Source organism: Sinohyriopsis cumingii, chromosome 9, assembly GCF_028554795.1.
Source record: "Sinohyriopsis cumingii isolate HCF-2022 chromosome 9, ASM2855479v2, whole genome shotgun sequence".
Taxonomy (NCBI): domain Eukaryota; kingdom Metazoa; phylum Mollusca; class Bivalvia; order Unionida; family Unionidae; genus Sinohyriopsis; species Sinohyriopsis cumingii.
The window spans coordinates 11,485,318-11,507,067 of NC_142969.1; the positions used below are offsets into that span (position 1 = coordinate 11,485,318).

At 36.2% G+C, this 21,750-nt stretch overlaps 1 protein-coding gene across 1 annotated transcript in view; it reads right to left on the reverse strand.

Annotated features, from left to right (window-relative positions):
- Nucleotides 1-2,616: 2,616 nt before the first annotated feature.
- LOC149791263 (m-AAA protease-interacting protein 1, mitochondrial-like) overlaps nt 2,617-21,750 on the reverse strand; it is a 34,854-nt gene continuing 15,720 nt past the window's right edge. Inside the window, exons 3-5 of the mRNA XM_089969761.1 lie at nt 15,305-15,443; nt 7,699-7,825; nt 2,617-2,801 (exon numbers count right to left, since the gene is read on the reverse strand). Of these exons, the coding sequence (XP_089825887.1) occupies nt 2,708-2,801; nt 7,699-7,825; nt 15,305-15,443 (360 nt within the window). The 3' untranslated portion in view covers nt 2,617-2,707. The remainder of the gene's footprint in view (nt 2,802-7,698; nt 7,826-15,304; nt 15,444-21,750) is intronic.

Consider the following 21,750-nt stretch of genomic DNA (forward strand, 5'->3'; position numbering starts at 1 on the left):
AAGTAAGAACAAAATGGAAATGAAGTCATTTGCATTGATAATGACAGAGACACCCACTATACCAGGACTGATAAACAAACTACATGTTCCATAAAGCCAAGAGTTCTTGCCTTTTGTCTACACAATATAGACAGAAAAGTCAAATTTTCATCAATGGGAGGGCTTAATTTGGAATGTCATTATATGTATGTGTGTGTGTCTGTGTGTGCGTGTGTGTGTTTGTTAATCTGGGGCCAAATTCCAATAAACAATGATGCAGGACATATTAGGAGAGTTGGCATTAAACCCATGTGTGTGTGTGTGTGTGTGTTGGCCGGCAAACAAGGGGCCAAAACTCCAACTGACAATGATGCAGAACACTGGCAATCACACAGTGGAAGTGTGATGGATATCAAGCTGCACATCATATTTGGTTGAAAGGCAAAAATAAAAAGGGTGGGTCACTGTAAAGGAAGAAAAGAAGGTGGATCTGAACATTGGAGATTTTATGATGACGTAGAATCACCCAAGGCATTCTCACAGAATGGATATCTTGGGAAAGTTATTGTTTTGTAACTTAGAAAATACAAGTTACATTACCATTTTTTTCCACAAAACTTTTTTAGATAATGAAAATTTTAAATAAGTGTGATAAATGTTACAGTCATAGATAAAACGTACAAAGCATTTATATATTTCACATGTGGGTAAATATGTTCAAACAGCTGCCCACTATAAAAGCAAAGCAGTGTTAGATGACATGGTGTCACATGATTGCAATATTAGCTCATAAGTCTGTGGGGCCAGTGGTAACTGAAAGGGTCTGTACTGGGTAGAATGGTGGATTACAGAGTAATCAGGACATGCATATCACCTGGTTATCACACAGTAATCAGGACATGCATATCACCTGGTTATCACACAGTAATCAGAACATGCATATTACCTGGTTATCACAGAGTAATCAGGACATGCATATCACCTGGTTATCACACAGTAATCAGGACATGCATATCACCTGGTTATCACACAGTAATCAGTACATGCATATCACCTGGTTATCACACAGTAATCAGGACATGCATATCACCTAGTTATCACACAGTAATCAGGACATGAATATTACCTGGTTATCACACAGTTATCAGGACATGCATATTACCTGGTTATCACACAGTAATCAGGACATGCATATCACCTGGTTATCACACAGTAATCAGGACATGCATATCACCTGGTTATCACACAATAATCAGGACATGCATATCACCTGGTTATCACACAATAATCAGGACATGCATATCACCTGGTTATCACACAGTAATCAGTACATGCATATCACCTGGTCATCACACAGTAATCACGACATGCATATCACCTGGTTATCATACAGTAATCAGGACATGCATATTACCTGGTTATCACACAGTAATCAGGACATGTTTATCACCTGGTTATCACACAGTAATCAGGACATGCATATCACCTGGTTATCACACAGTAATCAGGACATGTTTATCACCTGGTTATCACACAGTAATCAGGACATGCATATTACCTGGTTATCACACAGTAATCAGGACATGCATATCACCTGGTTGTCATAAAGTAATCAGGACATGCATTTCACCTGGTCAAAAATAATCATAGAGCAATTTGGACATTTTATAATTAGCTGGTGCAAATTTATTTGAAAATAAAAATACACACACATTGTTCATTTTTGGGGTTGCATTTTTGGAACATTAATTATCTTTCTTTTCTGGAAACTGGTGCCTAGTTTGTGGGAAATGGTGTCTATTTTGCACAAGTTCCAGAAGAATGTGTTTTGTCTTAAATATATGAAAGTGAATGATCAAGATGAATGCATCTTCTAGTTTCATAACGTTTTATGAAATAACATCCATAAAATGGAACCATGTTCTGGTCACTAATACTCATGTCTACAATTTCAAGGCAAGTGATACTATTCTTAAATGTCCCACTTTGGCTTCACAGGTCAGACAAAAGTAAGGGGTCAAAAAGAATAATTGTGTGAATACATACCTGAATTTCTCATAATGGTTAACAGACAGTGAAAAATGTCCATATATCTGCTGATACGTGCTAGTTGTGTAGATGGATGAAAAACTGGTGGTATGTTCACAGAACAGGAATCCCTGATTGCCCCAAGTTTCTGAAGAATGAACTGTAGGACATGGTAGGAATTTTGGATTTGATGAAAATATACCATATACAGTAACACATATGTTTGGTCCAACAACACTGAAATGAGACCCTGATTTGCCATTGCAAAATATACCAGAATGTCAGGGTCTTGTTGTTTATTCCACTGATTGTTCCTAACAAGCTTCACAGACCCAAATCTGCAGGGCCAGCATATTATACGATGACAGATCTGGTTCAATGCAGTTTGCATTTGGGGTCAAATTGAGCATATAGACTACAATGTGCATCCAAGTACAAGATATACAATCCTATTATTAATGATGTGCAAGAAACTCAGGCAATGGACCGAGATGGTGGTAATATTATCTATTCCCTCTGTCCATAGTGTTGCACTGCATCAAAACTTGTAATACTTTTATGCATGCATGACGCCCTGACTGGAGTGAGAAAATGATAAGAAAAAGTGCATTTTTCATTTGTTGTTTTTATAAGAGTTAAAATACATGTTCATCAAGTTGCACAAAATCTAAAATTTCACAGATACAAGTAAGTTTTTCCTTTAAATTTGTACAACTTTTACAACTGGCATCTGGCAAATATCAGATATAACCCAGTCTGTACTTTCAGTCTTTGACTTGAACTCACGAGCAAATCTGAAAAATAAACAAAATATGATAGAAAACACTGCAGCTAAATACAATGTTAAAATTCCTACTGCACTACACACAACATATCAAATTCTACTGCATTTATGTATAACAGATCAAATCTAACAGTAGCTACAAACAAGTACACCACAGCAAATCCTACCACATTATATACAGTGTAGAAAATATTAGTGCAGTCACAATATAGCAAAACCAACTGCAATTACATAAGATGTAGCAAATTCTAATGCAGCTACATACACTGAGCAAATCCTACTGTAATTACACACAATGTATCGAATCCAACTGCAGTTACACGCAATGTAACAAATCTGCTATCTGACAATCTACATCATGGTGATTTGATATCTGACAACCTATGTCATGGTGAGCTGCTGGCAAGCTACATCATGATGCTTTCTGACAACCTACATCATGATGATCGGCTATCTGACAACCCATGTCATGGTGACCTGCTGACAACCTACATCATGATAATCTGCTGACAACCTACATCATGGTGATCTACTATCTGACAACCTACAACATGGTGATCTGCTATCTGATAACCAATGTCATGGTGATCTGCTATCTGACAACCTACATCATGGTGATCTGCTATCTGACAAACTACATCAAGATGATCTGCTATCTGTCAACCTACATCCCAGTGATATGCTATCTGACAATCTTCATCATGATGATCTGTTATCTGACAACCTACATCATAGTGATCTGCTGACAACCTATATCATGGTGATCTGCTACCTGACAACCTACGTCATGGTGATCTGCTATCTGACAACCTATATCATGGTGATCTGCTATGTATGTCATAATCTATACTATTAGCTGCCTTCAACCCAACTGAGACACTTCATGCATGTGCAAAACTGTCCTGAGACACCTTCTGCAATCATTCAAGCCAAAATTATATTATATTCTTAAAAGGATGTCATTAAACATCACTTTGTAAACAGGTGCTAATGTAGGAGATGTGCCTCAATTAGCCACAGAAACTGCCCATGTTTACCCAAAACATGTGATTGCAATGTCACAAAAAAAGATTATAGTACCTACCTCACCTGTCTATCAAATCATTTTTCCATATTTTGGGAAAACTTCATTTTGGCCTTGCAAGTAAAAATCAGTTTCTTTTACCAGACCAGAACTTACATAATAAAGTTCTGATGAGGTCACACAAGAGTTTAGGTTGAAAGTGACTACCACAATGTCTGCTTAAAATCAATCCCAAAAGTAAACGGCAGTGACCCAGACATGCAGTGAATCGTGGTTTCCACTGTTTGCAGTTGGGTGTCTATTATCTGGATAGATACTGAAAACTTTCAGACTTCATAGTTCCAGAAATTCTGTTTCAATTGGTGGAGTAGAAAGAATTAGTGAATTGGTGTTGTGTTATCTTGAACTATTGGAGACAATACAGCAACTGCAAATGCCTGTTGCACAAGGAAACGATGTAATTATCCCATTTTATGCTAAGAAATTATATTTGAATTGACAAGCCCATTTTTCCCTAAATTATTTTGCTCAGTTAGCTGGTAGAGTGACATTGGAATTGCTGCCCTCTGGTGCTTTGAGGAGAGTAGGCAGGTTAGTTTGATGGACAGACTAGTAGACATTGTCTAAACAGCCAATGATTTGCTTTTATTACATCCTCACATACATGATGCAACTTTGTCAAGCATTTTTCTATCAGTTTATATTTGGAACATAATTTATGTGTTTGATAAATCACATTCCATAATTTTCATAAAATATCTATCTGTACAAACCAAATATTTATAAGCCCTTTCCAAAGATCACAAAAATCTTAAGGAATACTTTGATCTTTTAATGCTTAATTGTGTTCATGGGGCATCATTTTGTTTAAATCAGGTGACTTTATTTTCTGGAGATGCTAGGTGTATGCTGTTCACAGCAGGGTATTATTATTATATGGGTAAATATTAGACAGTCTGGGCCGGACCAGGCTGTATCTGCAAAATTTTCAGAACTCAATGGCAAATATATTTAAAAAACTGAACCCCCCTGAGGTCTGTTTAGATCTAGCCGATACATTCTGATCCCATCCCTTGTGGATTGTTAAATTCCTGTGGATAAATTTTAATCTCACCCCTTGTGGATTATTTAGATCTAGTAGATACATTTTGATCCCATCCATCGTGGATTATTAAATTCCGGTTGATAAATTTTGATCTCACCCCCTGTAGATTATTTAGATCTAGCAGATACATTTTGAATCCTGTCCCTTGCAGATTGTTTAGATCCCATTAATACATTTTTGATTCCATCCCTTGTGGATTTTATAGATCTTATGGATCCATCCCTTTTGATTGTTTAGATCCCACAGACACATTATGATTCCATCCCTTGTGATTGTTCAGATCCCCAAGATACATTTTGATTCCATCCCTTGTGGATTGTATATACAGTGGATACATTCTGATCCCATCCCTTGTGAATTTATCCCATCCCTTGTGGATTGTTTAGATCCATTGGAAACATTTTGATCCCATCCCTTGTAGATTGTTTAGATCCCGAAAATACATTTTGATTCCATCCCTTGTGGATTGTTTAGAACCAGTGAATACATTTTGATTCCATCCCTTGTTGATTGTTTAGAAACAGTGGATACATTTTGATCCCATCTCTTGTGAATTTATCCCATCCCTTGTGGATTGTTTAGATCCAGTGGATACATTTTGATCCCATCCTTTGTGGATTGTTTAGATCCGGTGAATACATTTTGATTCCATCCCTTGTGGATTGTTTAGAACCAGTGGATACATTTAGATCCCATTCCTTGTGGATTGATCCCATCCCTTGTGGATTGTTTAGAACCTGTGGATAAATTATGATCCCATCCCTTGTTGATTGATCCCATCCGTTGACATCATTGAGATTATGATGTCATAATGTGCAAGCCATAACAAATAATGTTAAGCTAATATACCACTAAACTGATCTTACAACATTATTTCCAACTGATATAAATGTTAGCTTTCTTAATCTTTGAAGGTCTTAAATTGTTTGTTTTGTTCTCATTGTTAAATTTTTTTGTGTGCCAAAGTCAATGCTCACAAAAGCCTCATTCTGGTAAAATAAGGAAAACCCAGTTCTTTCATCAGACTTGTCTTTGTCAAAGATCTCTCAGAACCACGTGAGGTTCAGTTGACTAAGACAACTATGGTATATTTGAAACAGAACCACACTGGAGATCAGTTAACATGGTACATTTAGAACATCACCACAATGGAGATCTCAAGTTGGTACATTTAAAACAGAACTAAACAGGAGGTCTGGTTACATGGTACATTTAAAACAGAACTAAACAGGAGGTCTGGTTACATGGTACATTTAAAGCAGAACTAAACAGGAAGTCTGGTTACATGGTACATTTAAAACAGAACTAAACAGGAGGTCTGGTTACATGGCACATTTAAAACAACTAAACAGGAGGTCTGGTTACATGGTACATTTAAAGCAGAACTAAACTGAAGGTCTGGTTACATGGCACATTTAAAACAGAACTAAACAGGAGGTCTGGTTACATGGTACATTTAAAGCAGAACTAAACAGTAAGTCTGGTTACATGGTACATTTAAAACAGAACTAAACAGGAGGTCTGGTTACATGGCACATTTAAAACAACTAAACAGGAGGTCTGGTTACATGGTACATTTAAAGCAGAACTAAACTGAAGGTCTGGTTACATGGCACATTTAAAACAGAACTAAACAGGAGGTCTGGTTACATGACACATTTAAAACAACTAAACAGGAGGTCTGGTTACATGGTACATTTAAAACAGAACTAAACAGGAGGTCTGGTTACATGGTACATTTAAAACAGAACTAAACAGGAGGTCTGGTTACATGGCACATTTAAAACAACTAAACAGGAGGTCTGGTTACATGGTACATTTAAAGCAGAACTAAACTGAAGGTCTGGTTACATGGCACATTTAAAACAGAACTAAACAGGAGGTCTGGTTACATGGTACATTTAAAACAACTAAACAGGAGGTCTGGTTACATGGTACATTTAAAACAGAACTAAACAGGAGGTCTGGTTACATGGTACATTTAAAACAGAACAAAACAGGAGGTCTGGTTACATGGTACATTTAAAACAGAACTAAACAGGAGGTCTGGTTACATGGTACATTTAAAACAGAACAAAACAGGAGGTCTGGTTACATGGTACATTTAAAACAGAACTAAACAGGAGGTCTGGTTACATGGTACATTTAAAGCAGAACTAAACAGGAGGTCTGGTTACATGGTACATTTAAAACAGAACTAAACAGGAGGTCTGGTTACATGGTACATTTAATCGAGAACAATATGGAGGTCTGGTAACACAGAGCATTTAAAACTGAACCACACAAAAGGTCCAATAAAATGGTATGTTTAAAAGAGAACCAAAAGAGGTCAAATAACATGCTACAGTTAATTTAAAACAGAACCATGTCAAATGTCTGGAAACATGGTACATTTAAGAAAACCACATGAGAGGATTGGTACAAAGTGCAAGGGTAACTATTAAATAACCAAGTTACTCTTAATCTCATAAATGGATTAGATACTAAATTATTTTCAGGGAAAATAAAAAAACATTTATGATGATATCCACATATATTAACCTGCCAACAGCTTCAATTTCATGGAACCACTAGAAAAATGGCACGTGTAATTCCTGTCAAGCAGTACAATGCAGACACGTTACAGCATAGATAAATACTTGGAGTTCACCCAGGTATTGCCCAAGAGATGTAATTCACTCAAGTTTTCCCCAAGGGATTTAAGTCACTGAGAGATTGCCAAGGGATGTAATTCAATTTTATTTATTTATAAGATGATATTAAAGTATATTTACTCACCTATAGTTACATATAAAGGTGTTTTCTTTGAAATACTCCATCAACTTTTCTCCTCCTAACATTTGTAATTCTGGGTTATTACGATCTCGAAGATACTGCATACAGAACATTATTTCCAGCCTGGTCCCTATTAGAGGGTAAAAGAAAATGAAAATTCTCATATTAAAATGTTGTTTTGCATTTAACACCATTTTTTAGAACACAATAGGCTATACATAGCAGCAGTCAGTATAACTGTCACAGATCCACGTTGGCCAAACCGCAAGACTGAATGAAAGGCAAAATGGCAGTGATTGGTAAATTGGTAAAGGCGAATGCTTTAGACCAACTGGTCACCTGGGGCCCCCATACTAAAATGTTTTACGATCTGCTGATTACGGGATTTGTGAAAGTATTTTGAATTTATTTCTTCTATGAAAAACTGAATACAAAGACATCAAGTAAAGATGCAATATAATTATCTGGTCTGCTTATGTCTGTGATCTTTTCATATGGAAATGTGAGATAAGTGCCTTTTCTAAGGACAAATCATGTCAGCTGACCTGGGCCTAGAATGAGTAGATATCAAACCCATGACATTGGATTATGAGTCTGACCTAGGCCTAGACTGGGTAGATATCAAACCCATGACCTTGGATTATGAGTCTGACCTAGGCCTAGACTGGGTAGATATCAAACCCATGAACTTGGATTATGAGTCTGACCTAGGCCTAGAATGGGTAGATATCAAACCCATGACCTTGGATTATGAGTCTGACATGGGCCTAGAATGGCTAGATATCAAACCCATGACCTTGGATTATGAGTCTGACATGGGCCTAGAATGGCTAGATAATCCCTGGATTATGAGTTGGAGCTGGGACTAGACTTGATAGATATCAAACCCATGATCCCTGGATTATGAATCAGACCTGGGCCTGGACTGGGTTGGTATCTAACCCATGACTGTTGGATTATGAGTCTGACACTCTGTTGAGCTACCACATCTCCCCAAAGGCACATGAAATACACAGGTCATATAATTTATTAGGGCACACACTGGTACTGCTCCCTCATTATAAAGTGTTTTTATGGCAGCTATAAAAGTGCAGAGTATTAAAGGAAATGGTACATTATACTGAGGCATGCAATATTATTAGTAATATTAAAATTATACCTCTCCCTCGATAACTTGCACACAAATTGGTTCACAAACATAGACCGCATTATAAGCGAGGCGCGAGTTACTGAGGGACCTCAAAAAATCGAAGAAATAAATCACTCTGACATAGAGAAAAACGGGGTGGGGTAGGGGTGGGGGGAGGAGCAGCGTTAGGGAACTGGGCCATTTATTGACTGAATCCTCATTTTACAATCACGTTGATAATAATTTTTAATAATGTGCTTTTTCTAATGAAGCTGCATGTTATTCTGTTTAAACAACATTTATTTTCAAAATGTCCAACATATGAAAGATCATTCTGACTGGTTTCAACCATTATGTGTATGCGAAAAAATATGTGTATTATGTCACTGCTTTTTGGTTTCTTGATGAGTCTGGTTCCTGTAGTGGTGTTTAACATTCTGCCAAATCGGGAGTCCACAGAGTAGGGAACTAGAGTAACTATTAATACACCACCAAACAAGATTCCTTTTTCTCTAAAACATTAATTTCATGAGACAATTGTCTACGTCAAAACACAATTTTGTATTGTTCAATTAGTACAATATTGATGTCGTGACTTCTTTGGAAGAAATAATGAAACTTCCTACCATCACTGAGGTTATCTCTAAGTGCCAGTTCAAGAATTCTCTGAAACTAGCTTGCCCAAAATGGTCCGTATGTGTGAAATCAAGCTCTTTATTTTACGAAGTATTCATTTTGTCTGGCTGCCTTGTTATCTTTGATCACAGTAATGAAACAGTCGTTAATTTAAGATAGTTTATGTTACATACACAACAACATTTATAAGTGTTTGATTGATCAAATGAAGTGAGTTCACCCAACATATGACCGGGGCCGCTAGATTTTAAGTTTGTAGGTTTTACGTGCATTTTTAACTTTCCTTTCATTCCACCTCCTTTATTTGATTCAAAAGACATAATTAACGTGATAATACAAAGGAGGCCAGCTTTTAATTCAGTGCAACAATGCAACAAATACTTCTGGAAGTCAGTTATCAAAACACAGTTGGCACTTAATTAGGTTCTCAGAAAAACACTCACAGACATAGCTGTTAGGGTAGATTGATGCATTTTATGTTTAATTACAAGAGGACACATTGCATTTATGATGATCACACTTAAAAGGAACTAAAAGACAGGACTAGAACAAATTTCAATTGATAAAAAATTTTAATTTGTATTTATTTTTTAAAGTACTGCCTCATCTCGTCGTGACATTTTCACTGATTAAAATTTCCTTACATATTGTTAATTGCAGTGTACTACAAATGCTGTTTGGAAAGAAAATATAAACAATTGTATGACCTATTTTTAAATGTGATATTTCATAGTGTTGATTAAAATTTCCAGGTCCTATCTACCGTTTTCAAGGTCAGAACGAGCGATACATCAAAGTTTCTGTTACCAATTTTTGGGTATTTTCTGGTTTAAAAAATGGGATCACGCATGACCCCGCATTATAAGCAGGATCATGAATTATCAGGGCGCGAGTTATCAAGGGAGAGGTGTACTGATGATTATTCATAATATTTTTTGTTATCAATGACAATAGCACAGTACATGCATAGCATTTTACGGAATCTACATGTTCCCACAATGGACCATAATCCTTTTCATGCTTTGTTCAGTCAGGACATAGAAGCCATCATGGATTGTCTATGTGGGGGCTTGAAGTAAATGGATCAAGTTGTATTGCCCCAGTTAGAATTAGAGCAATATATAGTAGTGGATTTCCACTATATAGCATGAAACTTACCTGTTGGTTCAGAGGGGCCCCAAGTGGCCGAGTGGTCTAAAGCATTCTCCATTACAGATCACTGCCATCTCACCTCTATCTGCGTGGGTTTGAGTCTCGGATTCAGCCAATGTGGGTATGTGAGAAAGCTTGCCAGTAGCTTCTCATGGGTCGGTGGTTCTTTCCGGGGTTTTCCCGGGTTCTTCCTCCACCATTAATACTGGCTGCCATGTATAGCCTATTGTGTGCTGAAAAATGGCGTTAAACCCTACAACAACAACATCCTGTTGGCTCAGCTGCTGTACATAGTGCAAAATGATCTTTTTAAGTACAGTGGAATCTGTCTTGAAAGACCACCTCTTCTGCCAAGAAATAATGGTCTCTCGAGACAGGTGGTCTCTCATGACAAGTCAAAACACTATATAACCAATAAATCTGCAACGAGAACATGGTCTCTAAGGACAGGTGGTCTTCCATAGCAGTGGTCTCACAAGACAGGTTTTACTGTAGTACACAATGCCATTTAATATTCAAGGACTCACCCACTAAAACACAATCACATATATGTATTGTGAAGGAAGAAAGATTTCCAAGCAAAAATGTCCAGAGTATTTAGGTGTTTCACAAAATATAGAAAGTTTAATTGTAGTATTTTAATATTAGACAGCTTCTGCTTTAAAGAAAAATAAAAGGAAAAAGAAATTACTTAACGCATTAGTGGGTTTCTTTCTGCCAGTCACTTTTAAACTGTCTGCTTAACAATGTTCCCACACAATGAAATATACACAGAGCTATCCAATATCCAACTTCTGCTAGTCAGGACTGTTTAATACTTGTGGCCCAAATATACATGTCCATGCAACACATTTTCTCAGGAACTAAACATGTGTTTACTTTTATGACTGACCTGCAGTTTATTTTTTAGCAGGTTCCATCAAATAGGTGATGCTGCATTCTATAACCAGCAACTACACTTATGATTGCTAGTTTGGTAATTGGATGAGTTTTACATGTAATGCTACAGGATGGACCGGTGAAAGTGATGAAAAAGTGTAATTACTTAAATATTTTCAGTAGATGAACTTGTACTGTTTCAGTTAATGCGGATGCAATTCTTTTGAGCCCTTGCATTACAGGATATTATCCCAGCTTAAGTGACTTCATTAAACAGAAACCCCTGATGTTTTCATAACAATTCCAATGACATGTCCGAATTCTGATTTAAAAGATCCGACTTCTACTCTATGCACTATTATCTGAATCAGAACCATGATATCTTACGTTGAAATGCATGGTCCCAAATCAGGAAATTTTTTACACAGGCTCTATGAACCAGGTAATGCTGCAGTCTATAATCAACAGCTTAATAAAAATACTTAGGATTGCTGATTTGGCCATCTGATGAGTTTACATGTAATATTACAAAAAGGGAAGTGATGAAAAACTGGAACAACTTAAATACTTTTGCTAGGAGATGAAGCTCAATGTGTTATTTTCAGTAAATGCAAATGCAATTTATTTGTTACAGTACATTTTTTAAATCCACATGGCAAATACAACAAACAGTACCAATATGTCATGCAAATATTGTTTATCAGTTTAGTTTCTAATCTGACATATTTTGACCCAATTAGCCTTTTAATGAAGTGACATGAATACAATTCAGACATTTTGTTGCAATGGATCCAAGTACATATTTATACATGATTTAGCAAATAGGCAAACAAGGTGAAAAATAGGCAAACAAGGTCAAATTAGACAAAAATTAGTTATTTTGTCCCAATTATTCTTTTTATGAAGTGATGTGAATAGAAATCAAACATTTTGTATTTTGTGTTCAAGGAGCATGGATCCAAGTGCATATATATACATGATTTAGCAATCAGGCAAACAAGGTGAAATTATGCAAAAGTTGCCCAAATGGCACCAAATATTTCTGAAACAAAAATAAGTTTCAAGTCTCAGGACAAATATGGGACTAGTACAATTGAAAGCAATAATAAACAGAATGTTCTTTTCCCTATGCTGCAGTTAACTTCTTAGTACATACATTATATCTTCTTTTGCAATTCAGCTGAAATGCAAACCATTATGCCAATTTAGATGTGAAATGGGTATCTGCAGTAATTATGGTTGTATTTGATTTGGAATAAAACAGCTTTTGTATGATGGTTTGGTTTGAGCTTTAACTATGTGGAATTTCTTCTTGCTCATACCTCTCCCCACCCCCACCTCATTGTTTAACTTGTACAGTTTTAGGGATAAGCTGACAACATTATATCGATCAATAATGCCTTATAGATTGTCCAAAATGGCTAAGCCATGTATTTGTCATGGTTATAAAATCTGCACCTCATTGCTATTAATATGTGGCTCACTGCTATTGTGGCTCACTGCTATTAATATGTGGCTAATTGCTATTAATATGTGGCTAATTGCTATTAATATGTGGCTTCTTATTTTTCATGATAAACTTTATAACAGGTATCCTTGGTCAACTTTGTTAACTGCTCCAATCTTCTGAGGGATGAGGTTTGGCTTCAGAGATTGTAAATCCCAATATTACCTGTTTATCTTGAACTGTTCTTATTAATTCTAAGGTTGTCTAAAAAAATGTGACTGAGTTCACTTTGATTATCGCAGTAATGCTCACTCATCTTTCAGTCTACTGAATTCAAGAAGCTTTGGCCAGATTCAACAAAAGATAATAAGATACAAAAACCACTAATATGCAAAAATATCACAATTTAACAATAATGTGTTTTGCAGTCCAAGTTCAAATTTTTTTCTTCTACAAACAACAGAAAGAAATTACATTCAGAAGTTGTGCTAAAACATAACATCTGAAGCTCAACACTTTCCTCATTGGTCATTGTTAACAAGAGTAGTGGTTGACTTCAAAGTAATAATTTCACTCCTTGGCAGGTGCTTGAAGATAATATTCACAAATAAATGTCATAAAGAAAGTAGATGTTTTCATAAAAACACAATCATGGCAGACACTGATAAAGAGCAGCCCACCATGCAGAGAAATTATACACATTAAAAAAATTATCACACACTAATATCTTCTTAGTTTCAAAGCTTTGATTCTGTGACAACACGAATCATTTTCATTCATCAGTGTTTATTTTGAAATGTCGAAGCATGACACTGACTAGTAGCTGCCAGGAACTGCCGTAAGTCATTTAAGACTTCATTTATTATGCTATGGAGTGGTGGGGGCGTTGAAGGCTGGGAGAGAAAGAGATAGAAGGGATGGGATATAGCTTCAAACAAATATACTTTTTAGAAATAAAGAACTCAGTTTAGATGTGCATCAAGGCGATTACATATTTTTCCCAAATTTAAGTTAAACTGTAGGCCTCTCAATTAGAAAATTAAAAAGTTTTTCATATAACACTAGAGACCAGTTTATATGACAATATAAAAACTTAATATCAAATGTGTTTCTCAGTCCATATTTATTTCACATAAACATTGTTTTTGAGGTTTGTAGTTTTGTCATATTTTCATTCAACGTAATGTTATGTACATTTTGAAACAATAAAGCACAACACTGAAGTTTTATTTTTTCTATGTTATGCATGTTTGTCTGTATGTATCCACAATATATGTAACCAATGTAGACAATGTACAGGTAAAGGTATGAAACTGACATCCTCCATAGCTGGGTTTAGTGTCAGGGTTTCTCCCATCTGTTTGTTTAGAGTGTCAACTTGCATAGAGAATACAACAGTATTTGCAAGCTGTGTCACAAAACCCATTATGGCTGCAATAAAATCTGTAACAGATTTCCAATAGATTAGGTGGATTGCCACCAGATTACCAGGAAAATCCACCAGAATGAGTAGACTTCCACTACTTATAGTGGACACGTAACCCACAGCCTCTCTGTCCATACCCACTGGATTGAGTGGGCTATCCAAAAAATGCAATGCATGTACTGTAACAGCTTATCAGTGATTCCACAACACGCATCTGATTTTTAAATTAAAATATTCAATATTTCAGAATTAGTTGTGACCTTCTTACTTCAAAAGTAATTACTACTCACATGCATGACCCACCTCTATGAAGGACACCCCTCGTACAACGCCACTTTCATGCTGCAGAATGGTTGACTTTATAAGAGAGGGACCACTGTATTTGATTCATGTTTTTAGCCCAGTACACAAACGTCTTTTACAGCTAGTATCTTGAGAAGCAGTCAAGCAAATTTTAACTTAGCTGCTGTTGATGTAGAATGCTGATGACTTTATAGAATGCTGGTAACTTTATAGAATGCTGATGACCTTTATAGAAGACTGATGACTTTTATTGAATGCTGATGACCTTTATAGAAGACTGATGACTTTTATAGAATACTGACGACTTTATAGAATGCTGATGACTTTTATAGAATGCTATGACTTTTATAGAAGACTGATGACTTTTATAGAATACTGACGACTTTATAGAATGCTGATGACTTTTATACAATGATGATGACTTTATAGAATGATGATGACTTTTATAGAATGCTGATGACTTTTATAGAATCCTGATGACTTTTAGAGAATGATGATGACTTTATAAGTCTTTTACATCAGAGCTTAACATTTTTTTACAACAATGTGGCCATCACAATCCTTGCTGAAAAAGAAATGCTGTGTAATACACCTTGTCATTTACTGGCAAGAAAATAAAGTTAAAATTTCAACTAACCCTTGGACCTGTCCTCTGAATCAAACAACACACCGATGTGATGAATGAACTTGAACAAGACATCCTCCTCATTTACTTCAAGTTTCTGTTGATCTGATCTGTTCATGTCAGATATCAAAAGCCGCAGCTTCTGTAGCACCTGAAATCAAACCAGAGGAATATACTATAAAACCTGTAAAAAATCAACCATTTAAAAATAATTATTTTTTACCATGTTTGAGATTTTTTACAAATCCCTTTCTAAATGTTTTTACATTTTAATTATTTAGCCAGTAAGTACATATTTTAAAAATTTCCCCAATCACACTACAATTAGGGGAAAAACTCATTGACAGTAAAGCTTAGAATACTTCCCCGATCACATTAAAATTAGGGAAAAAACTAATTTACAATAAAGCTTAAAATACTTCCCCGATCACATTAAAATTAGGGAAAAAACTAATTTACAATAAAGCTTAAAATACTTCCCCGATCACATTAAAATTAGGGAAAAAACTCATTTACAGTAAAGCTTAGAATACTTCCCTAATCACATTAAAATTAGGGAAAAAACTCATTTACAGTAAAGCTTAGAATACTTCCCCAATCACATTGGAAAAAAACTCATCTACAGTAAAGCTTATGTGACTTTTAGGAAACCCATGCGTCACAGTGGGGATGGAGAGAGTGGAAATTATTATGAAAAAACCATCCACCCTCAATCTGCCCATCCAGATGGAATTGCCGCAGTGGCTCATGAATAAATGCACTGCACACCTTGATTTCTCACAGTCATCTTGGATGACCACTGTGGAGTGGACATGGTCTATATCAAATGGGTGTGGTTGGCTGTGTAGAGATTCATGGAGGGGGGGAGTTGTTAATTTATTTACATTGTTATCAGATGAGAATACACATTTCCTGGCTCTAATGAAGATAATGAAATCAATATGATGCCAAATCGAATGTTAGATAATATTAACACAGTTAACAAGTTTATGCTTTTACTTTATTCAAACAAATCTGAATGAACTTGCACACTGATTTAAGCATATAGCCCCCTCTAGAAAACCTAATTGGCAATTCCCTAATAAAGATTTGGCTTCAGCTGATGTTCTGCAGAAATAAAGGCAGTGACCATTATAAAACAGTTATAAAATGTTAGCATCATAAATGATATGGCTAAATATGAGAAGAACCAGTGGTTGTCATTGAGCTTACTTTTCCAAATTCTTTACACCACTGACATTGTAAATATCAGCACAGCTTAAATGATCAATTAATCAACACATTTTCCCACTCAGCAAGTGGTTGAAGCAGGACTGGCAAGCCACTGAATATGCCACACAAGCTATTGTGTGCGTACAGAGGACTCCTGCGTACATGATTTTCTGCGTCCCAGATAAAAAAAACTGCATCCAAATGTGTGTTTCCGAGACCTTTGGAATACGTACAGTTACAAAATATCCAGTCCAGGAATACCACAAGAAAGTTTAAAGCTGTGGAGTTTTTCTTCTTATTTAATTAGTAGATGTCTGTCATCTTAAGTCCACTTACCGATTACAAACACAGGCATCTATTTAGTTCATTGCCTGTTCAGGTGTTACTTTCTTAGAATATTAAAAAATATATCCCTACATATTTTTCCTGAAGTATGAGGAAGTTATCGAATATTCAGCTGCCCAGTAAAAATCAAAATCATGATTTATGCACCAAAGCCATGACAACAGCTAATGCAAAAAAGATTTTCAATTCATCAGGTGTGATAGGCAACTGTTGTCAATTAAGTCTTTTCTTAATCTATGTTCAAATGCAAGAAATCATTTTCAAAATATGAAGAAAAAAAGATCTATAGGATTGGTATTCTCCATTTCTACACACTGAATTTCAAAATACTGCCGAACGGGGGGGGGGGGGGGGGGTCACCAGCATGCTGTCTGTGTCTGATCAGCCAACATGTACATCGGGCTTGTATTCAACGTAATCTTCAGGCTCGAAATCACTTACTGGTATTTCCAGTAACACCTTCTCACCTCATAATCTCATATAATTCAAAATTTTCAAAATCACTGTCATCATCACAAAGATCTGACAAATGAAATCATCACCTAAGATGAATCATGTTGGAAGTCAGCCATTTTGAAGTTTTAGATAGCGCATATATAAGCCAAACATTTGTATAACATTTTTTTTTTATGAATGTATTGTTTAAATTCAACAGAATGCTTGTTCCAGGAAACAATGTATAAATAATCTACTAAGTTTCACAACCTTTTGTGTTACAGCTCAGGAACCCAAATGTGTAAACCAGTCGCTTACCTGAAAAGGGCACATGTTGCGAAATCTCTAAGAGACCTCTACCAAAAGCAAATTTATAAAACAACAAGCTCTTGAAGGGTTAACATATAAAATGTTAACAATGACAACTGGTCAATAGCAATGATAACTAGTCAATTAAAGTTGAATATACCACTCATTTTGTTGTTGAAACTCATGATCATTGAATGGAAATATGGACTTATTATCTTGAAAGTTACAAATTTGAATGTGAAATAAAAAATTTTGCCCGATTTTCTTGAACAATTTTTTTTTCTTCAATAAACAGCAATTCATAATGAAATATCAATTATTGAAAATATTGGTAATCACATACTGCATGCAATATTGTAGGAAATAAATACCAATTAAATAAGTCTTGTTAAGCAAAATTCTCATTTCCTTTTATCTCTTAATTGGGTTTTACAGCAGTCATCATAAATGTGATGATATCGTTAGCTTCATTGTTTCAATATGCCCAATGTTAAAACTGGTTAGAACTGAATTGCACAGCAGAAACAAAACATACCTACCACCATTAAACAGTCCAGTTCAGGGAGAAGCAAACCAACAATTTTTTCTGATGGATGAACCTATAAACCATTTCTACATATTTAACAGACATTGTACAGAGATAGCTGGTATAATGAAAGGGAAATAATTCAATGACAAAAGTAATGATGCCAGACAGATTTATATAAAATGATTTCTCTGATTCTTCACTAATTTTTGCCAAGACCTTATATTTAAAGCAGATGTTCTCACACAACATTGCATAAATTATCCATGATTCTCAAAAGTGCTTTGTTAAAGGCACTAATGCAGGTAGAAAAGTCATTGCATACTGGGGTAGACATTTTTAAGGCATATTTATGTGTCTGTGTATGTGTGTGCTTAAATATATTTATTAGGAAAAGTCGCTGCATATTTGGGTAGAAATTTATGTCATATATATGTATGTATGTATTAGGGATTCAAATTCATGACCCTGTATACTATATAAAAAAAATTTCCCATGGCGATGCCTCAGATTGTGAGGGCTGACATCCTAGTGACTTCCGATGATATTTTCTGTATGTCCAAATGAACATTATTTGACATTCCTAAAAATATGAACCTAAGGATAAAAGTTGTTTTCCTCCCAATTATCAAGGTAATAGAAAAGGATTAATCACTCTTGAATAGATGTTAACATAAATCACAATTACTGCTTACGCATTACACATGTAAGTATCATAAATATAGCACAAATGGCCCTGTGCAAATATCGTTACTCAAGGGCGACCATTTATGTTTTAAAATTTTTTTGATGTTGATAAGTTTCTCGAAAAATGCACAGTTAAAAAAATAAAAATCTTTAATCTTCACTTAACTTTTGAACTTGAGCAGAGAGTGTCAGCCAGCTGGTGGGTATACATTACATACATGAATCTAGTTCAGTTAGCAACTGGTGGGTATACTTTACATGTATCTAGTTCAGTCAGCCAGCTAGTGGGTATACATTATATATATCTAGTTCAGTCAGCCAGCTAGTGGGTATACATTATATATATCTAGTTCAGTCAGCCAGCTAGTGGGTATACATTATATATATCTAGTTCAGTCAGCCAGCTGGTGGGTATACTTTACATATATCTCGTTCAGTCAGCCAGCTGGTAGGTATACATTATATATATCTCGTTCAGTCAGCTAGCTGGTGGGTATACATTATATATATCTAGTTCAGTCAGCCAGCTGGTGGGTATACTTTACATATATCTAGTTCAGTCAGCCAGCTAGTGGGTATACATTATATATATCTAGTTCAGTCAGCCAGCTGGTGGGTATACTTTACATATATCTCGTTCAGTCAGCCAGCTGGTGGGTATACATTATATATATCTCGTTCAGTCAGCCAGCTGGTGGGTATACATTATATATATATCTAGTTCAGTCAGCCAGCTGGTGGGTATACTTTACATATATCTAGTTCAGTCAGCCAGCTAGTGGGTATACATTATATATATCTAGTTCAGTCAGCCAGCTGGTGGGTATACTTTACATATATCTCGTTCAGTCAGCCAGCTAGTGGGTATACATTATATATATCTAGTTCAGTCAGCCAGCTAGTGGGTATACATTACATATATCTAGTTCAGTCAGCCAGCTGGTGGGTATACATTATATATATCTAGTTCAGTCAGCCAGCTGGTGGGTATACTTTACATATATCTAGTTCAGTCAGTCAGCTGGTGGGTATATATTACAATACATGCATCTAGTTCAGTCAGCCAGCTGTTGGGTATACATTATATATATCTAGTTCAGTCAGCCAGCTAGTGCGTATACTTTACATATATCTAGTTCAGTCAGCCAGCTAGTGGGTATACATTATATATATCTAGTTCAGTCAGCCAGCTGGTGGGTATACTTTACATATATCTAGTTCAGTCAGTCAGCTGGTGGGTATATATTACAATACATGCATCTAGTTCAGTCAGCCAGCTGTTGGGTATACATTATATATATCTAGTTCAGTCAGCAGCTGGTGGGTATACATTACAATACATATATCTAGTTCAGTCAGCCAGCTGGTGGATATACATTACAATGCATGTATCTAGTTCAGTCAGCAACTGGTGGGTATACATTATATATATCTAGTTCAGTCAGCCAGCTGGTGGGTATATATTACAATACATGTATCTAGTTCAGTCAGCCAGCTGGTGGATATACATTACAATGCATGTATCTAGTTCAGTCAGCAACTGGTGGGTATACATTATATATATCTAGTTCAGTCAGCCAGCTGGTGGGTATATATTACAATACATGTATCTAGTTCAGTCAGCCAGCTGGTGGATATACATTACAATGCATGTATCTAGTTCAGTCAGCAACTGGTGGGTATATATTATATATATCTAGTTCAGTCAGCCAGCTGGTGGGTATATATTACAATACATGCATCTAGTTCAGTCAGCCAGCTGGTGGGTATACATTACAATGCATGTATCTAGTTCAGTCAACCAGCTAGTGGATATACATTACAATGCATGTATCTAGTTCAGTCAGCAACTGGTGGGTATACATTATATATATCTAGTTCAGTCAGCAGCTGGTGGGTATTGATTACAATACATATATCTAGTTCAGTCAGCCACCTGGTGGATATACATTACAATACACGTATCTAGTTCAGTCAGCAACTGGTGGGTATACATTATATATATCTAGTTCAGTCAGCCAGCTGGTGGGTATACTTTACATATATCTAGTTCAGTCAGCCAGCTAGTGGGTATACATTATATATATCTAGTTCAGTCAGCCAGCTGGTGGGTATACTTTACATATATCTAGTTCAGTCAGTCAGCTGGTGGGTATATATTACAATACATGCATCTAGTTCAGTCAGCCAGCTGTTGGGTATACATTATATATATCTAGTTCAGTCAGCAGCTGGTGGGTATACATTACAATACATATATCTAGTTCAGTCAGCCAGCTGGTGGATATACATTACAATGCATGTATCTAGTTCAGTCAGCAACTGGTGGGTATACATTATATATATCTAGTTCAGTCAGCCAGCTGGTGGGTATATATTACAATACATGCATCTAGTTCAGTCAGCCAGCTGGTGGGTATACATTACAATGCATGTATCTAGTTCAGTCAGCCAGCTGGTGGATATACATTACAATGCATGTATCTAGTTCAGTCAGTCAGCTGGTGGGTATATATTACAATACATGCATCTAGTTCAGTCAGCCAGCTGTTGGGTATACATTATATATAACTAGTTCAGTCAGCAACTGGTGGGTATACATTACAATACATATATCTAGTTCAGTCAGCCAGCTGGTGGATATACATTACAATGCATGTATCTAGTTCAGTCAGCAACTGGTGGGGGGGCCCCGAGTGGCCGAGTGGTCTAAAGCGCTGTCCGTTACGGACCACTGCCATCTCACCTCTGTCTGCGTGGGTTCGAGTCTCGGATTCAGCCAGTGTGGGTATGTGAGAAAGCTTGCCAGTAGCTTCTCGTGGGTCGGTGGTTCTTTCCGGGGTTTTCCCGGGTTCTTCCTCCACCATTAATACTGGCCGCCATATATGGCCTATCGTGTGCTGAAAAATGGCGTTAAACCCTACAACAACAACAACAACAACAA